The sequence below is a fragment of the Alexandromys fortis genome, unplaced genomic scaffold (assembly GCF_014885135.2).
Source record: "Alexandromys fortis isolate MF-2015 unplaced genomic scaffold, M_Fortis_MF-2015_v1.1 scaffold_19, whole genome shotgun sequence".
Classification (NCBI taxonomy): domain Eukaryota; kingdom Metazoa; phylum Chordata; class Mammalia; order Rodentia; family Cricetidae; genus Alexandromys; species Alexandromys fortis.
Window position 1 is genome coordinate 13,744,654 of NW_026067890.1, and position 24,459 is coordinate 13,769,112.

Consider the following 24,459-nt stretch of genomic DNA (forward strand, 5'->3'; position numbering starts at 1 on the left):
TAATAGCACTTGATTGCAGTGTTTATGTAGGGAACCCTAGGAACCACGGCCCTTGCATTCTGTCTTCTGCCCTCCTTGGTCTTTGGAACACTGATCAGCATTGATAGCACATGCGTCCTGGTCTGACTCTGAGTCCCTTCTTTTGTCTCACCAGTCTCATTATGGTGTTTGCTCAAGTTTGCATTTTGACAGCCCTGACTCAATGGCACGGTGACATCAAAAGGGTATTCTTCTGCATCTGTGTAATGTGTTCAGATCTGGCAAGAAATCCCCCTTTAGAAGCTGAAGATAGAATCAGAGCAGGTGGATGTTAGCGCAAACCAAGCGAGGGACCCGATGGATGGGAAGATAACTCACTCAGGCTGACAGTTGAGGGCGAGGCTGATCCACTTTGAAAATTATGACTGTACAGATGGGTAATGGATAGTCATAAAAACATGCTCATAAAATATATAGAGACTTATCTTCCTCTGTCTCATAAATATTAATACAAATATGGCAGAAAGGGTAGAAACAAATTAATGTCACTAAGTAGCAACTCTTTGTACTTGGGAAACAGTTTACATTTAGGACAGAGTCTCAGTTTCTTATAGACCAGGGTGTGTTGGCCTAAGCACTATTGACAATGTGACCCAGATAACTCTTCACCGTGGGGTAGACAACAGAAACTTCATCTACACCACGGAGCTGGCCAGCAAGTCTATGCTCTATGAACTACCCTGACCATCCCTATTTCAGAACCTCTGCTGAAGCTGTATCTTTTTGTCTCCCAAATATCGAGCTGTAGTAAATGTATAAATATTGAGCTGTCATCAAACACAGCATTGAAGTATCTAGTCAAATAAGACCGTGGATGCTCCTGACTGGTGTCAGATCAGGGTTTGAATCCCTGGGTATGTAAACCTGGACAATGGTTTATTTAGCCTACATTTTTTTCTCTAAAAGCAGAAATAAGAAAGCTTGTTTTATAAGTTAATATTTTGGGCTTTGTGGACCATGTAGTCTCCGGCACAACTTCATGATTCTGTTATTGTAGCAGAATTAAGCCACAGACAACACACACACCAACACACACGCACACACTAATTATCAGTAGGGCCGTGTTTAAAGTAAATTTTATTTCTGGGCAAGATGATTTTGATATTATGTCATCTGCCTGTATATAATATTATTGTCATTTTGATTTTTTTAACCATTTAAAAAATATAAAAGCCATGCTTGCCCAATCTTACAAATATCCAGCAAGATTTGACGGCAGTGGCCAACTTTGCTTAAAACAAAGGAAATATTGTACACAGAAGGCAGCCTCTTCAAACAACAACAAAAACATATAAAATGGGAACTGTACCTATGTGAATTTAAATAGAGCATTTTATGCCTTAGAGGCTGTATTTTTTTATTTTTAACTTCGTTTTTGGAACATAGGCCAGCAATTGTTTCTTCACTCACATGGGTTTTGAAATTTCCTTTTGCAACAGTAAAACAATGTTTTCTTCCTTGAAAGGACCCAAGCGTCTCCTAGGAAGGTTGTTTCGGCTTCATACACAATGCAAATCGGTTGCCATACTGACTCACACGCCATAAACTCTTAATAAATGCTAACTTTTCCTACCATGTGGAAATTGAAATCAATGACCTGGTTGTTTTCCTTTTCTTTTTTTATCAAAAAGTTTTATTGCTCAGCTGAAATTAAGTACGAGAAATGCCCCAGCGAGAGCGGAAATCGATTCTATAAACCTTCAATAGGCCTAAACAGGGGGCTGTAAATAGCAATCTGTAGCATGTATAATATGTAATCTGACCCAAGGCATTCATCCCAAGAATGTAGTGATTGGAATCTAATTTTTGATGTGTTTTTTTAAACATTTCCTGCTCCTGTCATATAATTTGTTCCCAGCATGTTGGAAACACTCTTCTTGTGGCCTTTGTCGTCAGCATGTGAAATTCATTCAGCACTTTCCAACTTTGAGGGGTAAAGTAAAAAAAAAAAAAAATTAAACTTCTTTTCTGCTATTGATGTAGTAAATTACGTCATTGGCTGATTCACTTTAATGGACTTTTTTTTTTCCTTTTGATCCAACTCAGCGCCTTCGGATGGTAAAGCAATTTTTACAGTCTGTGGCTTTCCAGGCTGGTCGTCTGGAAATCCTGGGAACTATAAAACCATTGACTGGGCCAGGGCTTCTCTGTGGCCAGCAAAACCATACACTCAGTTTAAGAATAAACTGCCATTTTGTCTTTGGGAGCCTAGCCAGTTTGGATGTTCACCTTCCTAGACCTGGATGGAGGGGCGAGGACCTTTGACTTTCCACAGGGCAGGGAACCCTGACTGCTCTTTGGACTGGAGAGGGAGGGGGAGAGGAGTGGGGGGAGGAGGAGAAGAGTGGGAGGAAGGGGAGGGAAATGAGAGTCTGGGAGGAGGCGGGGAATTTTTTTTTCTTTCAATAAAAAAAAAAAAGAATAAACTGCCAAAGACTGATTTCAATCACATGGAAAGTTCCTATGGAAGCTTTGTATTCTGGTCTTTGGAGTGTTAATTCCGCCAACAAATGTTCAAATAGATTTCTTAGCCACTGCAAGTGGGTGTCTGTGAAACTCACTGAATGGGTGGACCATACTGCTGTACCCCGTGTGGTGTTATTGGCTGAGCCAAGAGCTCCGTCTTCACGATATTGGCACAGATTGCCTGTCCCATGACCTCATTCCTATGCATGCCCTGCCTTCTCATTCGCCATCTTGAACTCAAGCATCTGGCCTTTCACCAGGCATGTCGTAGTTGCACTTACCAACCAAGCTGCCTTACAGACCGCACCTGGAGGGCTGTGTCAGGGGACACTCGAGGGCAGTCAGCGCCTGGTCCTCTCCAAAGCTGCCCCGAGCCTTTCTTTGTTTAGAAGCTTGCTTTCCTGCCTCCCTCTCCCAGCTCCACATCTTCATTTTCTGGCTTCGTTCAGTCTTCAATCTTTTGAAGTTTGGATTTACAAGTCGTTTCCTAGGGAAGCTCTTTAGACACCTAACTGTTCTTTACTGTAATTTCTTTATTAACTGACCACAGCGCTCACTAGCAAACGAACAAACACACACAAACCCATAGGATACTGCCTAGTTTTATTCCTAGTTAGGGCAATAAGATCCCCTGACCCCCCCCCCCAAAAATCTCCTCATAAAAGTGAGGAAGAAGGGGTTATTTGCCTCATAATTTGAAGTTATAGTCCACCATTGTGGGGAGGTCAAATCATGAGGCAGCTGGCCACATTCCATGTGCAGTCAAGAGCAGAAAGCAATGAATTACTATGTGCACACTTGGACTAATCCAAGGCCTAACTATGAAACAGGCCCACACCCAGGGTGGGTCTTGCTACCTCAACCCAATTAAGAAAACCCTACTGAATCTAAACACTTCTAGTTGAAACTCCTTCCGCAGGTCATTCGATATTGTCAGGTTGACAAAACTAATGATAGCTTCACCCCTTGTCAATCTGACACCAAGCACGTTGCCTTTAAGCTTTTATCTTCCATCCTTTGTCCCCAAAGTCAACCCAACAGCTGGATGGTGCCAATCTGTTCTAGTCCCAGCACTAATCCAGGTTCTTAGAACATTGTTACAAGATAATAAATACTGTTTGGAAAACCTTTTTTTATCTTGAACAACTTCATATTTTCACTGGATGATGGCAGGACGTTTCGATAGCCTGCAATTGCTCCTTCTGTCTATATTAACATCTGCGTATTTAATTACTTGCTGAGTACTGCATTTGAAAACAGTCGCATACAAAACCAGTGTCTGACCAAAAGTGAAAACCAGTAAAGTCACCATGTCACGGCACATGCCTTTAATCCCAGCACTTGTCAGGGGGAGAGGCAGATAGATCTCTCTGAGTTCGAGACCAGCCTGATCTCCATTGTGAGACCCCCCCCTCTCAAGAAAAACCAAACAAAGAAATAAAACAGCAAAGCCACATTCATTTATCTCACAGAACTTCTCCATCTGTGGCTCACTCCACTGACTGATGAAGACAGGCATCTACGTAAGCCATAGCTGGAAGGCTGCTTCCCACTTTAACCGTATAGTCTCTTTCACTTTGGGGAGAAGGTTATAAACATCCCCTGCTTGATTTCAGCTACTTGGAACATCATCCCTCCTAGAAGTTGCCTTGCTCTTAAAAGCTGTAGACATTCCTGGGGATTTCACAGTTCTGAATCTTTAAAGAGAGGATAAATGTATGAGGTGTCCATCAAATGAAGCCTCTCATAGTCCCACAAATAAACCATGGTGGACCTTTCCCTCCCATCCACTTGCTCTGAGGACAAAGCCTAGTCTTTAGTCACATACAGTAGGCTAGCCAAACACTCTTGTATAAACTACAAGCAGTTAGCTAAGAACTTGGCGGTAATACAAGAACTACCTTTAATTTACCTGTCTTCTCTAGCCTTTAGGGCCCTTTGTCAAAAGGATATAAGTCTATAATCCTTTTCTCAGTCTAATAAAAAGGACAGTTGAGGAAGCCCACACTTCACTCCCCTCGTAGCTGCTTCAGTTTCCTCATCCTCTAAGTGGAAGTAGCAATGTCTTCCCTGCATGGGAGTTTAAGGCATAAATAGCACAGATGGAGCTTTGCAAAGTCAAATTGCTTTTATGAATATAAAGGTCATGCTATTCACAATACTGCAAACCGGTTCGCTCATGTTGATGGCTCCCAGACTCAGTTTAGCAGAAATAGCAACAAGTATTATTTTCTTCCTCACGCTTATTTCACCCCTCGTTTGGAACTCATTTGAATGTTAATGGTTGCGACAAGCGGGCTCGTTCATACAATATTTAGAGCTCGCTTCTTTGCTTAGCCACGTCTTAATTTTTCCTTGGGTAATAGCAATTACAGATGTCAAAGGAACTCACATGTGCACTCCTTCCCTCAACACACTAAATTTACTATTTCCTCCTCTTCCTAAGCTCCTGGTTCCCCTTTCCTGAAGGCCTCTTTTCATTTTGATCCTTGACTACTGACCCGACTGAAAACATTGTTTTTCAGACGGTCATTCAACTCGTTCACCGTGTGCGTGTAAAGCATCTGCTGTGGTCAGGATGTGGAGTCTGCTCCCATGCAGCTGTCTGTCTGCTAACAGGACAGACAGATATACAAGCAACGCCGAAGACAATGACGGCACAAGCTGTGCCAGACACAAATGAAGTATGCAGATACACAGTAGGGTATACTCACAGCGGGTCACATTAAGGAGAATTGGTGAATGGTTCCGTGAGACAGGATCATGTAAAGCAAGACCTGAGGTATCATCATGGGAGGATGTGAGTGGAAATGAGGATAGGAGTCAGGTGCTGGTCAGTGCACAGGGGCCCGAGGTCTCTGCCTGTGTGTCTATCTCTAACAGAGATTGATGAGCATCTTCTGGACTCTAGAACAAGGGAACAGAGCCCTGGAGATACTTGAGTATTTGTAAACAGGACGGAGCTTAGGGACTCTCAACTCTAGCCTCCCTCCTTCAATTTTCTTGACAGTCACAAATGGCTAAGTCCCCTCCTTTTCTTAGTCCTTCCTGCATGTTCCTAGGTTGGAGAGGACTAGAATGAGGCTGAGAATCTAGGCCTTTTGCTGCCTCATTTACAAACAAGGAACAGTCTCACCTCTTCTCCGTTCTGCATTGGTCCCATCGTTAGGATGGTGTGTTTCTAGGAGTAGAGTCATCCTCCATGAAATCTGGACAAACCCAGTCTTTTAAAAAGCCAAGTTCCCCCCTAATGGCCATCTCTTTCCCCACTCTGTGTCAAAACTAACATCCTGTGACTTGCAGATAAAAACATTTTGGAACCTATCAACTTAGCAGACCAGTGCCTTCTACCAGCCCCAGAGCCAAGACTGTGTCGTCGGTAGCACCTGAGGTCTTGAGAACAGCTTCCACCATCTTGCTGTAACCACCTCTCTGATATACCCACCAGTACATTTTAAATTTATCTTGATGGATGACTTCCTTTGCTCTATAAAACTATAAGACTTCATGAAACTGTTTCCATGTTGAAACATGAAATTGGGGCTACCCAAATCTGTTCTCCTGGACCACAGTCACTCAAAGGAAAAAGAATCTCTTAATCTCTTTAAAAAGTTAAAAGCCAGATTCTCTCTTAAGACGTCCTTAGCCCTTCCATGGATTCCCATTGCCCAGAAGTCATTCATCATCCTGTGACTGAGTTACGGTACAATGAGGATAAAGCAGGAAAAGGCATGCTCCTGCTTCATGGTGGCGACACACTGATCTGCAGCGTGGTTTCTGCACCTCAACATCATTAACCTTTTGACTTCCAAAGACCAAGAAGGGCAGGAACTCCCTGTAAAGAGCCTGTGACATTAATAAATCCCAGAAGCTAAGAAAACTGAAAGTTTCAAATCCCTAAATTAAAATTCATTGTCTCAGAATGTATTTTTAGCACCCTATTAAGGAAATATCTTCATGTTTGTATAGTTTTAGTTACTTCAAGAAATATAATATTTTCATGGTTTGTATTCAAAGTAAACCCATGATTTGAGGCAAGGCATGGTTTCTGTTACATGATGTTATCATATTATACCTGGGCCTATTGATGGACAAAGAATTGGCGGTCACACTTAGGCCCCTTGGTCATACATCGAGTCCCTCTGAGCATCCATGTGGGTAACAGTTGCCTAGATGTTTGCGTTGTTGTTTTGCTACTTATGGCATAATCTCTCCTTGGTTTCATTTTAGGGTGAGCCAGGATCATCAGCTGCAGGAATTAAGGTAACTATAGCCTTGTGGATGTTTGTGCCCTGGGAATCATGGCTGTGACTTTATGAGTCCCCTTGTCTCTTCAGTTTAGTAGCAATGATGGTTGTAGCTCTGGTCCAGTTCTCTGACAACAGCTCCCAAACACAACAGGGAAATCCCGGGCAGTCTTAGTAGGAGGGCTTACTTTCTCTTCCATGTGTCCTTGGTTTCCAAGAAATATCTTTATATGTGAGTTCTAGACATACTCACAGCAGTTTCCTTATGTGTAGCGTGGCGGAGAGTAAGAAAATGGTGCACACAAAATGTATGTCATCAAGTAGGCAGTTGGGATCATTTCTGTAAAACTGCCAAAGGCCTAGCAGTTTTCTAGGTTTCTTCTAAGACTACCGTTTTCATCTTTGGTTTTCTTTGGCCAGGGAGAACCTGGAGAATCTGGTCGTCCAGGACAAAAGGTAATCTCTCTCTGTCCTAGGTGTGTCCTTTGTGTTTCTCCATGACTGGTATTTCATGTCATCTGACATGGAGACATTTGTCACACTGTGGTACAGTTTTCATGCTTTGCACAGTGTTGCTGGTTGCTTTCCTTGTTAAAAGGCCTTGATTCCACGCACAGCAGTGTGAAAGCAAACGCTGTCTATATGTACTCGGCTGTTTGAAACTAACAAATCTCAGCTGAGCTGGAATGCCAGCTCGCTGCCATGCATGCTTACATGTATTCTGTATTTTCTGCGTTCCATGAGAAGAAAATAAGTATATACTAAACAATCTCAATGGAGAATGATGGACAGTTTTTTTTAAAATATACCTCTACCTCCATTCATTTGCCAATGCTTTCCTGCTAACACGTGTCATGAATGTTGCCTTATGGAAACTAAATTTGTTTAAAGAACTAAATTTTAATTAGCGACGCTATACACACCACTTTCACCAACTGAGCTGCGGGTACATTAAATTATCATCTGTGCTTCTTCACTGAGCGCTTATGCTCATTTTTCATCTGGGTCTGAGGCAGGAAACAAATGTTAGCAGTTTCTCAACTGAGCACCAGGGTCTCAGTGCCCAGTACAGCCGAACCTTACATAACAGACGAACTATAGTTAACAAGAAAATGTGAACTCCATAGGACAAATTCCTTAAAACTATGGCTTTTCCTTTGTCCTGTGGTAGCTGATGTTATACACAGAATATGAATTAGGACATAGAACATAGCTCATTAGCAGAGAGAAAAAGATAATCAACCCTATTGCGGTAGTTTAGAAATTAAAGTTGAGAGTTTACTGTATGGTTCGTGTTCTTGACGTCATTGAGAGAATTTGTGTTTAAGCACCTGGGATAGAAGTAACTTCTGAGAAGGTTTGCATGTTCTTTTAACATTTCTCTGATTGAATGACTATTTTTATCTTAGCTCTGCTGCAGGTGAGACGAGACTTTAGCCCAGCTCTTCCAGCTCCTCCTTTTCTGATCTGTCTCTTGGTCTTCAGGCTCCGAGTGTAACTCAAGAATCCATAGAACATATTTTAGATAAATAGTTTGCAGTAACTGCCTTCTTCCTCTCCTTCCCAGTTAATCTAGAGCAGCAGTCCTCCCAGCCTTTTGTCGGTAGCAAATGTATACATACAACCAGTCATACATTACTCTTCAGTGTGTCCCAGTGAAATAGTTCAAGTACCTTTTGGAAAGAAACCTCAGTGTTCTTTCTGTGGCTCCTCTCAGTGGTAGCAGCTTCCCACAAATATGTCCAGCTTTTCCCCTCATGCTGACTTTTTTCTTTGAGAAAATCAAACTTGTCAGCATGAGTGATTTTTTTTTCTCTCTATAGGATGAGCACTGACAAGATGAATATCTGAACCTTCTAATTGTTCCTCTTCCCAGGCTTCATCACGGGCATCATAGCAGACAGCCCTCTCTGGCCTTTTAAGAAGAATTGTGCAATTACTAAAAACAAAAGACCCATCGTCTATTTTGAAAAAGCAACTGATCTTAGATGATGTGATTTTGGGGTCCTTTAGTCTAAAAATATTAAAGATTTTTCTTAAATTGCCCTCCAAATCTGTGACTTGCTGAAAGTAATATCAGTAGGACCAGGCTTGGTAGAATGTGCCTCTAACCCAGAACTCAAAGCTGCAGCTGAAAGACCTGGCATTCAGCACCCACCTGCCTCATTTAACAAGAGTCAAAGGAAGGGGGGGGTGAACACACACGTGAATAAATAAATAGGCAGTCTTTTTTTTTTCAAAAGCAAAGGAGGGATTCACCTGCAAAGTATCTCTAAAACACAAGCCAAAACAAATCTCAGTAAACTTGTGTAGGCCCAGTTTCCACAGCACATGAACCAAATTGACCTTCAGTTACTTAGCATAAGATTGCATTATCATAATTATTTATAAAGATAACTTAGATTCATTATGGACATTTATAGCCTGAAGGCAGAAACACTGGATTTTCTTTACATTTTATCAAAAAGTAGACATAAATGACATCAAAAGGAGCTATCATCTGGACGAATACATGGCCCAGAACAAACGGCACCCTTATTATTAATATTTAGTTCAGATTTTGCCCTCTGACACAATCTCACCTTCCTATGATTGTTTGACTTCCTTTGTCTAACATCAGATTTTGATAATTCCCCCAACATTGGAAAAAGCATTTCCATGTTTGCTGCTTAGAGTCGAAAATGACAAACTGACCCAGGCTTATAGTCAGTGCTGGATGTCATCTGGTATCTTTGGCACCATTGTGGAGCTGTGGGTGGTGTTCAATGGCACACTAGTTCCTGAATTTAGGGGTGTTCCCAGAAAAGTAGAAAGTGCAACACGGCTCATGTCAAGTGCTGGGCCTTCCCCCTGAGATCGTGTCCAGTGTTCATCTGGAGTGATACAGTAGTGGAGGATTCATTTTATCACTCGTTCTCTGTGGCTTCAGCAGTAGAGTTACATGGAGGCTTGTAGGGACACCAAAGACTTGGAAAGTGTGAATTGTGTTTCACTACATAGTTCTTGCCTTTCTAACCTTTCCCCAGCTCTTAAAGTATACATTCTAACATTGTCACTTGATTCCCCATCAGAAGGGACCCTTGCCAATGAGCTCTGTAGATGCCCAGGACACTCTAACAGAGTCCCAGGAGTCAGGCTTTCTCAGACCAGAGAATAGAGAGTTAAAAGGAAAAATAATGAAATCAGATATATAATGTAACTGTACAGTTGAAACTCTTGAACAAGAACCCTTTGAATAAAATAACAAGCTGACTATCTTAATTGTGACTCATATCTAACACATTAACTTTGCTACCGAGGCTCCAGAGCCAGGGCATAGACAAGGATGGCCAAGTTAACTAAAATCTTTCTCTTAGTTGGAAGGCAAGCTTTCTACAGCATAAAGATAAAGAATTCTGCAGAAAGAAATGTCTTACTAAAATTGTGAAGGGGTGTTTTACAGGGGAGCACTAATATTACCATCTCTCATTATGTTAGCTAAGAGCAGAAAGTAAATACAAATTTGGAAAGGTAAAAGTCACAAACCATTCAACACTATAAAATATGAATATTTGAGATATTTAACTAAATCATACATTTATGACCAGCCACATGTAGACATACACATATACACACATGATGCATTTAACATTTCATTATCTTATATGTTTATCCTGTAATGTCTTCTTAATATTTTTCTCATTAGAAAACATCATATGTGTTAATCATGCATACATGTGCATATCAATTATTTCTTTAAAGTATCTATGTGGTCCTTTTATGTTGGTAGAGAATTGAGTGGTAAGAATTCTTAATGGAAACTCATATTATAACCTATTTATTTCCACACATGCTTCAGATGAAATATCATCATAAGAGTTGGGGGAGACTTTTTAAAAAAAAAAACAATCCCAAGTGTTACTGATTGGCTATTATAATGCAATTGTGTATTCAAAAACTTTATACTATTTTTAAGCAAAAGGTAACCTTCAGTAAAATATGGATTAAATCCTTTTCTATTGGGTCCTCTTAATGTTACTGATTAAAGGGTAAAAGAGAAAACACAAAGGAAAGGCAATGTATGGTGTTGTAACCCTGTGAAGTTTAATATACATTGGCACCTGGTCTTGGGGTGGAATAACAAGCAAGTTAGCATTCCTTTCTCTAATTCGATTTCGTTGTAGTCATATTTATAATGCACACTTCTGCAAAGAATGCCTTTTCTTTTGCTTTCCTGAAGCACCTTTAACAAGCAGCCAGGGAGCCATTGCCTCACCACTTTGTCTAATCACTCAGCTTGATAAAATGTCTAAAGGCTTAATGTTATAATAGCAGAAGAAATTCTAGCCCTTGGTAATCAGAAAGGGCAGATAGTGGAGATGGAAGATCCACTTGTTGTCAGTAGGTGTTCCTTGGGTCAAGGCTTATTCAAGGGCCAGCAGAATGGCTCAGCAGTCAAAGTGCTTTGCTCCGCAAAACTTACAACCTGCACTTGATCCTTAGAAGTCACACAGACAGGGAAGGAGAGAACCACATCCACAAAGGTATCCTTCACACGGGAGCTGTGGTAGGCATGCACACTTGCACAGTGGTGATAAAATAATTAAAAATTAAAGATGATGGAAGCATTTAGGCTACAGAACATGCCTCCCCTCCCACCGTCCTGGTACCACTCCCTCTGGGAAAATGGTTGGCATCTCCATGACTGACCATCTCAACACCCTATGATTGTATTAGTTTCTGTGTCGCTTCCACTGAGAACAGACAACACTTCATGGCAAACATATTTGCTCCTGATTCCTTTATTCTTTTGTAGTAGACTTGAAGAGAATTTCTAAGCAATGCAATCTCTTGTGCTTAAAATAACATAGACAATTCTGTGAAAATGAGAGGGTTTAGCCTGTCTCCAGCGTGCCTACTCAAGGCATACTTAATCTCTGACCTGTGTTCAGGAACAGCTGCGCGGTACCATTAGCCCAACACTGCTAAGCAAGGTCACCCTAACCCAACAATTGTTAGGAACACAGCCTGGACTGAAGCATATTCTTAACCATTTATTTATCTTCTCATCCTTCAGGAATGAAAAGGAAATCTTACTATGCTTTTAAGTGAGCAACACGCTTAACGTGTATGCTTTCCTGGGGCCATCTGTTCATGCGAGTCTCTTGATTATCTAAGCAGGGAGGGCCCTGGGAGAAGACACGTTACTAAAAGCAAGCAGCTCCAGCAAATCCTTGGCCAAAGGAGTCACAAATGCAGTCTTTCCTCCCATACTACTCTCTCATGCCATCTGATAGAGATGCCAATAGGCAGCGGATGGCAGGGAAAGGCCAGTGTCTTAAGAAATTTGCCAAGTGGTCAGACAGTTCCGGAATGGAGAGTTGACCGAGTGGAGTGGTCTCAGCAGACCCATTTCCCCTCCACAGTCTGCTGTCTATATTTCTCTTTGCAGAAACTGTTCGGCGGGGACATTTGCCTTGTTTTTCTCTGACCCTGTGACTGAGTGCATGTTGCTCTGTAATGCATTGTGATTTTCCTGTGTAGGGTGAGCCAGGGCTGCCTGGACTACCTGGACTCCCGGGGATCAAGGTAAATACTCCACTGACCAACTTCATGGAACTATGATTATCCCGCATTGGAGGAAAATGAGGGGGTGGGGGGAGTGAACACTGGTCATTAACTATTCTGAATTTTTCTCAATTGATTAGTTCATTTTTTAAATTCAAATTGCACACGGGTGTTTAAAGTTGGTCATTGCCATCCAGGTTGTATAGCTCACCGCTGTCCTTATCATGCCCCTTAGATAAAGCTAAATGGCATTTCAAGTAAAATCATGCAAAGTTTTTAAAAGTTTAGAAAGAATGTCTCTTAACTTTTGACTTCATTCCTAAGGTCCTATCAAATTTTGACCAGAATTCATCTTAGCACGCCTGTAAATCGCACACTTGGGCAATCATGTTTGTGGTTCACCATTATCATAGCCCCTCGAAGATCCCTTCCTGTCAGTCAGTCCCACTGAAAAACTGAAACCACATTGCTAAAATGTTCTGACCTACTACAAACACTTTCTACACAAACTCTGTATACACCTTTTGAAATAATTGCTTACGGTTTAGGATTAAAACATTGTTTTAAGATTTAAAGATTCTTAAGCCACTTAAATTTTTTTTAAAAAAGGCTTTTCCCATGGCAGTAACAAGACTTAATGCTCTATTTTCTTAGCTATAGTTATTTCTTGAGAATAAACTTCATATATATCCCAGAAGAGACAGAATAGCAATCAAGTATATCTTCTGTTCTAAAAATAGTATATTAATAATAATATAATGTTGTGGGGTGTTAATGAGAACCTGGTGGCATTACAAGTCATAATGAAGATGTTTGAGACAAAGGACAATGGAAGGACACGAAAGTCCCTACAGCAAGAACTCAAGCAAGCTTTTCAGGGTGCAGGCTCAGCTCAGGAGAGCCTCAGTGCTATGAAACTGACGTGTCCCTTCTCCTGAGCTTTAGACACTCTCTTGATGAAAAGGAAGAAGAATGAAAGCATTATTTTCCCCAAGCGCAATACAGATAAACACACGCATAGACATAAATGCTTTCAGTAGCTACTGTATTTGTGACCCTGGTCTTACTTCAGTGTTGTATGTCTATGTTGACTCTACGTCATTACTGACTCTTGGCCTTTTCCTATGATCTTTTCAGCCACCCATGACCCATTCAGAAGGCCATGAGTTCTCAGGTTGGGAGGGTTAATTGTAAATCGCCACTTCTAGGAAATGCTTAAGTTCCCACAGCCTGAGAAGTGCTAGAAATCCTTTGTTGAGGTGGTGGGGCTCTGGTACTGCCCTCCTGTGCCTGACTGGTGACTGAGCTGAGAAACTGCCAGTTGATAAAAATCCTTCCTCATTCACTAGAGATGTTTCTCTAGGTCATCTCAGTGCCTTGCTTGGGTCACCATCTGGGGCTGAAGACAAAATCATGAGCTCTGGTTATAGCGTAATAAGTTTTGTCTTCTCACTTGAATTCAAATGAAAGATAAGCTTTCCTTACACTATAATAAGTGCTAATAATAAATAAATAATAATCAGTAAATAATTTGGGGAAAACAGTTTAAGACCACTTTAAGGTATTCATTGTATATTCACAAATAGACTTAAAATTTTATAATATTTGATGGCCCTACATTGACTTGAGACGTACCTTACCCATTTAATTTGCTTCGTTTCTGCTAAGGTGGCAAACGACAGGATGGGTTGATTCTCATTTCATAGTTTAAGTTGCAGCCAGGATTTAAAAATTGAAACCCTTCTGTGTGACCTACAGGACGTGAGGTACCGAAAGCATCAGTCATGATCTTAGCCTGTGTGTATGTTTATGCTTTGGAGATATTTCCTGTTGCTACTCATGTCCTCCTTATCTGCCACGACCGCAGAGCGTGTGCGCATGCCGGCCGTCATGTCTAGGACACGGAGGAAAGCAGTCATTACATACCAGAGAAGCTTTGCCTCGCCACCTGTTGCTCTTGGGGAATAGTTGGAAACTTAATGAGCATCCCCACATGCCTTCCCTGGCTCTCAGGAAATGAACCAAGTGCCTAAACCCTGACAGCGGACTCATCTGTCTCTCACCTGAGCGGCCCACTCTGAGGACGTTGCTATTACTGTAGGCATGCATAGGGGAAGTCGCTGAGACCCGGCCTGACTTCATCTCAAGCTGCTCTTAGGCTTCCTGCACTATTTGAAAGTCCTCTTGCCATGTGGAAGGCATTTGGAATTCCTATTTCATGCATTCATGGGTCATATAGTGTCAAGATGTTCAGCTGGGAAAATTAAATTATGTACAATGTACCATGCAGAAGTTGATCTTCTGGGGCAAGATTTGAGCTTAGAAAATTAGTTTTATGAACAAGCTTTCAAAAATGTTGTTTTTTTCCCCCTTCAAGTATCTTAGAGGATAGTAAGCATTGTGCCTACCTTTTCTGATATCAGATAAAAACAGAAAATTCTAGGTTATTATTTTTGAAAATCTTATTCTAGATACCTACTTTGAAAAATATACATATATTTTGACCCATTCTTGTGGTTCTATTTCCCTCATAAATAAGCAGTTTTGACCAACGACCCTAGAACAAACCAAACCATAGCTTTGCTGGTCCTGTGACCCAGGGCAAGATTTGGAATCTCTCTGTGCTTTGGTTTTCTCATGAGAACCAACAGTGACCAGAGCCCAGAGTTCTACTGTGAGACTGAAATGAACAAATGTGTGCATAGCTCTTGAAACCTCCCCCAGCGTATAGCGAATGACTGCTGTTACTGCTTCTCGTGGGTCAGCTCAGAATACTGGAAGCTTTGCTTATGCACCCGCTCAAGGTTGTCTTTCCTCGTGTAAGTAATCTTAACCTGGAGAAAATGCATCGAGCCATGCTTTACATAGATACAAATTATGGATCCCTCTTTAAAGGGATGAATGAATAAGACCGTTAAAAGCAATAAGGGCACCCACTTTCCCTACTTCCTGAGTGTATTCCAGGAGCAAAAGGCAAGGCTGCACATGGCTTGAAGATGAGAGAAGCCGTGTGAGCCGCCTTCTTCCTGACTGTTCACGGGAAAAGCCAGAGGACAGCTTGACACATCCCATAGTGATGTCTGTCCTTCCAGGCCTGGGTTATTTCACTCAGAATAAGGTTTCCTGTTCCAGCCATTTATCTGAGAATTTCATAATTTTTTAAAGTATTCATTTATTATTACACAGTCTGCAAGCCAGAAGAGGGAGCCAGATCAGATGGTTGTGAGCCACCATATGGTTGCTGGGAATTGAACTCAGGGCCTCTGGAAGAGCAGTCAGTGCTCTTAACCTCTGAGCCATCTCTCCAGCCCCATAAATTTTTTTTTATGACTGAATAATTTTCCACTGTGTGGATGTACCACATTACTGTTATCCATCATCTCTTTTTTTTTTNTTTGGTTTTTCGAGACAGGGTTTCTCTGTGGCTTTGGAGCCTGTCCTGGCACTAGCTCTGTAGACCAGGCTGGTCTCGAACTCACAGAGATCTGCCTGCCTCTGCCTCCCGAGTGCTGGGATTAAAGCCGTGCGCCACCATCGCCCGGCATCCATCATCTCTTAATGGACATCTAGACTGTGTCGAATTTCTAGCTCTTGTGGATGGAGAAGCAGGGAACATGGATGAGCAAGCATCTCCATAGTGGACTCTAGAGTCCTTTGGATAAATGCCTAAAAGTGGTATGGCTGCATTATGTAGTAAATTTGCTTCCAGCTTTTTGAGCAATGTCCACACTGACTTCCACGGTGGCTGCACCCGTTTGTGTTCCCACCAACAATGAGTCATTGGCATGGACATAGGGAAGGGGAGACACTATTTGTCACCACTTGTTTTCCTTTTATCTTGTCCATTCTGACTAGGGTAAGATGAAATCTCAAAGTTGCTTTAATTTGTTTTTTTATGTAGCTAAGGATGTTGAACAGCTTCAAAACTAAGTCTCCTATTTATCTTTCTTCTTTTGAGAATTCTGTATAGTTCCATGCAATTGGGTTGTTTGTTCTCTTGATGTTCAGGAGTTCTGTTTTACTTCTTTGTTATAGATACTAACCATCTGATAGATGTACAGGTGGTCAGGATTTTTCTTCATTCTTTAGGCTGCCTCTTTTAAGTAATGGTATCTCTTGCCATAAAGTCGCTTTTGAGTTTCATGTGGTCCCATGTTGCCTGTTGGTCTTAATGCCTGCACCATTATCATCATGTTCAGAAATTCCTTTCCTGTGACTACTTTCTACAGGGTACCATATCTTATCCTGGAGTCCTTGATCCATTTGGAGTTTAGTTTTGTGAGAGTGAGAAATAAGTCTCATTCTTCTATGTCTTGCTGTCCAGTTTGAGTGGCAGTATTTGCCCATCTGTTGAAAATGTCTCTTCTGCAATGTGTATTATTGGCCTCTTTGTCAAACAAAAAAGCAGGTGACTGTAGGAGTCTGGGTTTATCTGTGGGTCCTCAATTCTATTCTATTAACCAATATGTTTGTTTTGATGACAATACCATGCTGTTTATATGACTGTAACTCTATAGTAAAACTTCAAATCCGGGGTGCTGATATAGCAGCAGTATTTTTTAATTGTTTAGTTTTTTTTTTAATTTGACTATCCTGGGTCTTTTATATTTCCATATGAAATTTAAGATGTTTTTCAGTATCTATAAGGAATTACATTGGAATTTTGCTGCGCGTTTCATTGAGTCTGTAGATTGCTTTTTGTAGGAGTTTGATAATATTAACCCAAACAATCTATGAGTGTGGAAGGCCTTTCCATCTTCTGGTATCTTCTTCTCTTTCTTTTTCAGGGTCTTAAAGTTTTCATTGTATGGGTCTAAATTTTCCTTGACTAAACTTATTCCAAGATACTTTGAGGCTCTTGGGAATGGTATTGTTTTCCTAATTTCCTTCTCAGTGTTTGGCATTTGTACATAGGAAGACTGATTTTTTTTTTGTATATTGTATATAGGAAGGCTGCTAACTTTTTGCAAGTTGATTTTGTATCCTGCTACTGTTCTGAACTTTCTAGTCATTGTTGCCTAACTCAAGGTACTTTTCTCAGATTTTCAGTGCTTGCTTTTCTCTTTCAAAGGATAGAAGTAGCTAATTTTACCAAATTAAGTAGTCAAGTTTCAGCTGGGCAATGGTGGCGCATGCCTTTAATCCCAGCAATTGGGAGGCAGAGGCAGGTGGATCTCTGTGGCCAGTCTGGTCTACAGAGTAAGTTCCAGAAAAGGCTCCAAAGCTATACAGAGAAACCCTGTCTCAAAAACAATATATCTCCCCCCTCCTGCTTTGTTTTAACAGCAGATATTACATCAAATCATAAAAAGCTATTTAAGTAGCAACTATATTTTAATGGTTTCCCATTCCTTGAAGTTTAATGGTTTTACTCTGGTTTCCTCATTAGTGAAAATTTGACATTCAGATCAAGAAGTTAAAGAGGCAGAGGGGTCTAAGGTGGTAACCATCTCTCCCACATCATACGAAATCCCCTCGGACCTGAAATCTGTTTTCACAGGAGGCAGAGACATTCACTTGACACTCACAGGATTGAGTGCTGGCCTGGTCCTCTGTGAGTAACAAATGCGTCTTCAGAATCTGACCAAGATGAATGCAGCTCAGTCCTCAGAAACATTGGCATATCTCAAAACTGGCAGAGATAGATGGAGGGATGTAAAACTAATTCATAGAGGAAAGGAAATAAGACAGCCTTAGCAGACAGGTCACACTGTGTTATTATTGCTTGTAACTACTTCCTGCTGGCACAGACTACCTGAAGACACGGGTAACTTGAGTCCAATTAGGAAACTCATGCAAAAGAAATCAGAGAGTTTTAGCAACCATAATGAAACTTCCAACAATTACACTGCATATCCTTCATGATGCAATTCTGTTAATACAAAAAAAAATCTCCAAAAGACAGGTTTTTCTGGGTTTTAAATAAATTCACTATTTAGTTTATTTTCAACAGAACACTTAAAATGTAGTAATTTATACTCAGATTGTATCCTTATGAGTAATAAGTGTTTTAAGGACGAACTCTCTCATTTTTTTTGTCTCCTCAATAATTTTAGAAATCAGTCATTACCCAAACTGACTGCCTCGCAGTTCCTAGTATAATAAATGTTACTGCTGTAATTCTCAAAAGCAGGTATCATGCTGACTTGAATTCTAATTAGCCTCTAAGCAAAAAGAACAGTGCATGGCTAATGCATTCTGTGTCAAGACACATTAATCAACATTTTGGGGTGCTTTTAGCACCCAAGCAAACCAGCACATATTTTTTTCAAACTCCATTGTACTATTTTTGAGGACAATGAAAATCAGATCTGTTCAGAAACAATAAAAATCACAGAAAACAAGACTCAAGAGAGTTTTTGGGTTAATAAAATTATGCAATTTACTTCTTCAATTGATAATGACTTATAAAAATAAAACCAGAAAAAAATAAATAAAAATAAAACCAGTAATAATAAATAAAAAGTCAGATATTTTTATACAAGCAAGAACTAATCAGTTAGATGTTTCTGACCACCATTTTGCCTAATGGATAGAATGTTCTGGAAGTCTATCTAGAAACATCTGGAAAGCCATCTCTGTGAAAATGAAACTGCCTCTCTTTTTCTCTCTCTCTCCCTTTCTTCCTTCCCCTTCATTGAACTAGCCACCCTGCTAAGTATGTGCAGGTTCTTCTCGCCTTTTTGAACGCTATCACAGTGACCATTTAGAGTGGAGAGACGGTCTGAAGTATTCCCTTGCTGTGCTTAGAACATCAGTTAAGATTTTATTAGAGAATCCCAAGACCTCATGAAATGCCTGGCTTAGACTATATCTGGATTCACATCTACACGTCTATATTCAGTCTTCTCGATTTGTTGTTCGGGGTGAAGTATTTAACACATCTCAGATAGGAACAACTTATTCAGATAGAGTTGCTAGTTTTCTTTGCTATAACCTCCAAGCTCCATGAGTGGCTATGTCTTAAAGGTTAGACTCCACACAAAATCTGAAGCTGTTTACACTCAGATGCTTCAGGCCAACAGCAAACAAAATGTCTTTGCCCATTGTGAAACCATTCAACCTTTAAGCTCTCTTCAGACCATCTGGGAGAGCCAGGGTTTCTCCCAGAAAAACTTTTGGAACAAGTATAAGCTCCGGAGATAAGTAAGCTTAAAAGGCTTGAGAAGGTGGCGACACATGCCTTTAATCCCAGCTCCTGGGAGACAGAGGCAGGTGGGTCTCTAAGTTTGAGCACAGCCTGGTTGACAAAGTAAGTTCTGGGACAGCCAGGGGCTACACAGTGAAACCCAGTCTCGAAAGACTAAAAGGATAAAGGGGGGGGGGAAGGAGGGAGGGCGAGAGGGAGGGAGGGAGGGAGAAGAGACCAATAAGTGTCCCCACCCCACTGCACCACAAGATAGGGAAGATGGAGCAATGGCCCTAAAGTGACGGCACTCTCAGAGGAAGTAGACACAAACCTGAGACCCTATAGCTAGCTCTACAGAGTTTGCCTTGAGCGTATTGGAACACGGGGTGTGTCGAGATGTACGCATGTGACTGATACTCTCTTGGAGTGGTGGTCATGAGCGACTAATCGTACTAGTCTTTTGAAGCCTATAAGCACAACAGTGCTAAAAATCAAGTCTGCAGCTTAATTTATCTCTTGAAATTAAATAATTTTGCCCTGAATCATCTGTTAAAGGAAATTTAATGTGTCTTTAGAAGGAAGATTAAAAATGCCTGTATCTAACTGCTGAGATAACAAAGACTTGTTTGTGGAAAATGCAACCGCATGCTTGACTTTTTCGTAAACTAAACACTAACAAATACGGACTGTATTTCTGTGTCTTCTTCCCTTTCTGCTTTGTATTATTAGTATGCTTTAATGAAGCTTCCACTTGACTGGCTAAAGAGATCATTTTATCTTTGCTTGAAAATGTATAAAGAGTTCAAGTTGAAAAGCAAATATTCAACCTCTACATTACAATTTGGGGACATCCGCCATGACCAATGACTTTAACATTCATTCCTATTCTTGAAAGTGGAGAGAAGACACCTATTCATGTTAAATATTACCCTATTAGATTAAATGTTTTAGTTATAAATGTATCCCTTGTAGTGATTTCTTTATGAAATAACATGTCAAATTACTTTGCTAAAGGTAGAATTATAAATGATTTCTCTGAATTGAGTTCAGATGTTTATTTTGAAATATTGAGGTATGACACCTTTGCCAGGTTTTCCCTTCCAGGAGGAGGTAGACTGTGGTGCCCAGTAGAATAGGGACAATAGGAAATAACCTTACCCTCAACCTCAGTTCTGAGACCCAGCCCTCACTTCTCTACCCTCGGGATGCCCAAGTCAGACTAAATCTGAGTGGTGTGTCACCTGAAATGTTTCATGGTGATGACATCCTTCTATTCTCAATTCCCAGCAGCTAACTTTTATATAACATATTTGAAACATAGATGCAGACATTTTAACATGCCTGCAGAACACTCTCTCTACGCCTTCCTGCTTAGCACCATGAAACAGCTTCATGACAGCTGATTTGGAGGGAAATCAATTGAACTGATACTTCTTCCAGAAATAGTCCAAGCATAAACAAAACAGGAAGCATTAGAACAGAACCATTGTGAGGTTTGCTTTAAATTTTTGATATGTATTTTACATTTTAAATTGTTAGACCCGTATGTCTTGTTTCCCTTGACTAGTTAAAAAGAAAATAAAACTTGGTGGATAATCAAGATGATGTAAACCCTGGTTCAGGTAGTTTCTTTTCAAACCCCAGGCCTCCACCTTTCTGGTACAGATGCCAACTGAGTTTGGGCCGTAGTTCAGTCCTGTTCTCATGCCATCCTTCCTAGTCTCAGATGTCACAGGTCTTCAGGACCAACCTTGCGAGACTAAATTCATTTCAGTGGCCTGTAGCAAATTCTCAGGGGACTGGGATTATCTCTACTTTTTCTGAAATGGCTATGGATTTAGGACTTTTGGGGACAAGCTTTTTAAGAATTGGCTAGATTGAGTCACATCCACCCAAACACAACTGGTCTTTGTGTGTTAAATGACAAGACGCACCAGACGGATGAGGGAAGGAGTTATTAAAAGACATTTGCATCACTTTCTAAAGCATCTCTGGAGCGCCACTCACTCCATTGATGACCATAGTGTAGTGAGTAGTTTGAGCTCAGCTGGGACACTTGTACTTAATCAAGGAAGTAGAACCACAGTAGGAAAAACTGAGCGTGCTGTCAAATGAATAACGCCTTGTATGCCCATCTTTTTAAAGGGAGAACCAGGCTTCATTGGTCCTCAAGGAGAGCCGGGCTTACCAGGGTTACCAGGAACAAAAGTAAGTAAACCTTTATGCCCCTCCTTTTTCTCTGACATTTGTGCCATCCCTGCCCAAAAAAAAAAAAAAAAAAAAAAAAAGTGGGAGGTCTGTTTCACTGTTTGGACGGCCATATATTTTTGCCTTAGAACCAAGGCAGCCTGATCCAACTATTAATGACATGCCATTGGAAATTATATCCAGGAAGCTCTAGGCACATCCGATGGTGGGTGGAATATAGTCATCGTCCAAGTTTGTCCTCTGGACTCCTCAGTAAGTGTGATGGCACTGGCTTCCCAGTGACATGGAAAGGTGGCTGAGAGAAAGGAGGGCCAGAGCTCCCCAACTTCTTCTTCCCTTCCTCATCCATTCCAGGATGCTCTTGCTAATTGGACGTTAATCCCATCCCCGCGGATGTCACAGAGATTTCTAAATGCTTCACTCCAAAAAATATCTGCCCCAAATGATGTGTGCAGAAGTATTCTGTAATGAAAACCATCTTTGAGTGTTCTATTTGGCAACCTTAAAGTGGACCCTGAAAGCAAGGGCTGTGTGTTGCCACGCAAAAAGAATACAGGGCTGCAGACAGAGAGGCAGGTCCAGAGTTCACCCTTCATCTGCCCAATAAGACATAAACGGTGATGGGAGTTGTGCTCAGGACAGACTTGTAAATCAAAGGTACAAAGTGGCATCCACTTATACTCACTTATTTTTAAACCATAGCAGACTCGGCCTCGGTGAGTTCTGGGTTCAGCAGAAATAAGCCAGGGGTGATTTCCAATAGTTAGAGAAATATGTCACGGTCTATTCAGATGGTCTAAGGCCTCATTTCTGCTCTGGTCAAGTGAAAATAACTCTAATTTTAGCAGCGGAAACTATCCATTGCCTAAGAGGACTGGAACTCGTAGGATTATGAAAAATTATTTTCCAAAGAAATCCCATTTTCACATAATAAGCTATCAAGCCCATTAAGAAATTCTGTTTTAGCCTGAACAAATTCACACAAGATAGACCTTTCTGAGAGGGAAAGACAGAGACAGAGAGGAAAGGAATTGTCTGTTGACGTGAAAACTGTTATACTGATTGAGTTTGAAGCCTTAAAGCCAGAAGAGAGGAGAAGGTGGCCAGGCAGAGGAGTATATCCACCACCACACAGGGAGGGTGAGTCCCAGCGGGGGGAGCCATTGGGAACCTCATTTGTAGGAGATTTTTGCTTAGACAGGGGAAGAAAAAGAAACCCAGCTGGTAGAGATTTTTATCCCTAAATTTTTTTTTTTTTTTGAGACAGGGTTTCTCTGTAGCTTTAGGGCCTGTCCTGGAACTAGCTCTTGTAGACCAGGCTGGCCTCAAAACTCACAGATATCCTCCTGCCTCTGCCTCCCAAGTGCTAGGATTAAAGGCCTGTGCCACCACCACCTGGCCCTAAATACTTTAATAGCAAACTGTTAAACTATTCCATAGTTTCAAAGAGGGAGACTCAGACCAGTCATAGAGCCACAAAGTTGAGAGTAATGGCTGTTATGAAGGCCTCAGCATGATTCTAGAGAACAAATACTTTACTCTAGATCTCCAGGAGAAGGAGGAGATGTGATGTCCCTGTGACTTTTCTACAAGCAAGCTTATGCACAGAAAGTCAGTGTTAGCAATATCCTAAACTTGTTAGCTGGATTGCCTATCTCAGCAAGACTTGTGTCCTAAGGGGAAATTTCCAATTTGAAGATCTATTTTGACCCAACAATGGTCTTTTACCATTTTTTGTAGATGGTCTGAATTTGTACCCCTAACAAGAGATCTGAAAAATAAAATGGTATGTCTAACTCGCAGGGCAGTGAAGACATGTCCTAAGAAAGGAGACTAATGGCATCTAAGAATCTGTAGTGGAAATGGCGTGTTCCAAGGGCCTCTCCTGGTGCCTTGTCAGAGCTACATCTGCCTAGAAAAATTGAATTTCAGTCAGAGTACAAAAAGAAAAAAGAAAAAAAAAGTATGTCCGAGTATAATATATGGAACTTCCCCATTGTGCTATGTATTTTGCTGGAACTTCTTAAAATTTGCTACAGAATGTAAATAGATGTCCATTCAATAATAAAAAAAGGAGGAGGAGCAGTAAGAGTAGAAAGAAGCCACATGTATATGTCATATATATGCCATATGACATGTGTGTATCTACATACACGTGTGTGTGTGTGTGTGTCAGTGTATATGGCTAAGGAAGGGGTTTATTAGGAGAGTTGGTTCATGTGATTACGGAAGCAAAGATGTCCCACAGAAACCAACTATATACAAGCTAAAAGCATCCTAGTAGTTTGGCTCAGTCCAGGCCTGATGGCTTCAGAATCATGGAAGCTGGTACTGAAACTCCTTGGCAGAAAATAAAGGTCTGAGATGCAGTGCCTTGTGCTGGTCTTGCCATAGAGACAGAAGACTGGCTGTGTGGTGTTCTGAGCAGCAAAAGGTGCTCCAGAGGGACAGAGACAGCTTGCCTGTCCTCTGCCTTTTGTCCTGTCCCTCCCGAAGCCATGTGGGCAACAATCACATATATGAAGAGTAAACTTTCCCCTGTCTGTCTGTCGACTCAGTCACTGACCATTATGCAATCTCCTCTGGACACACTATGATTTAAAAAAAAAAAAAAAAAAACAGTAAGAATGCTTCCACAGTCCCATAGGTGCTTCTTAGCCCAGCCAAGATGGCACCAAAATTAATAATCTTAGAGTGTTTTGTGTATGCAATGGGGTCATTCATGTTCAGAGCTGAACACAGCGCCAGCATGCTGTGAACAAGCACTGGCTCTCTGTTTACCTTGGTTTTGTTGAACTCCGGTATTCCTCTCCCGGGAACAGG

At 41.1% G+C, this 24,459-nt stretch overlaps 1 protein-coding gene and 1 long non-coding RNA gene across 3 annotated transcripts in view; one reads left to right on the forward strand and one right to left on the reverse strand.

The window, feature by feature from the left end:
* The window catches only part of Col25a1 (collagen type XXV alpha 1 chain), a 373,530-nt gene that overhangs the window by 297,268 nt on the left and 51,803 nt on the right, over positions 1–24,459 (forward strand). Inside the window, exons 16-19 of one of the 2 annotated variants that reach the window (XM_050125851.1) lie at positions 6,736–6,768; positions 7,173–7,208; positions 12,276–12,320; positions 21,574–21,636. In XM_050125851.1, coding sequence (XP_049981808.1) covers positions 6,736–6,768; positions 7,173–7,208; positions 12,276–12,320; positions 21,574–21,636 — 177 coding nt within the window. The remainder of the gene's footprint in view (positions 1–6,735; positions 6,769–7,172; positions 7,209–12,275; positions 12,321–21,573; positions 21,637–24,459) is intronic. The other variant, XM_050126611.1, reaches the window with a different exon arrangement.
* LOC126492734 (uncharacterized) overlaps positions 1–24,459 on the reverse strand; it is a 220,962-nt gene that overhangs the window by 108,859 nt on the left and 87,644 nt on the right. The gene's annotated exons all lie outside the window — the stretch shown is intronic.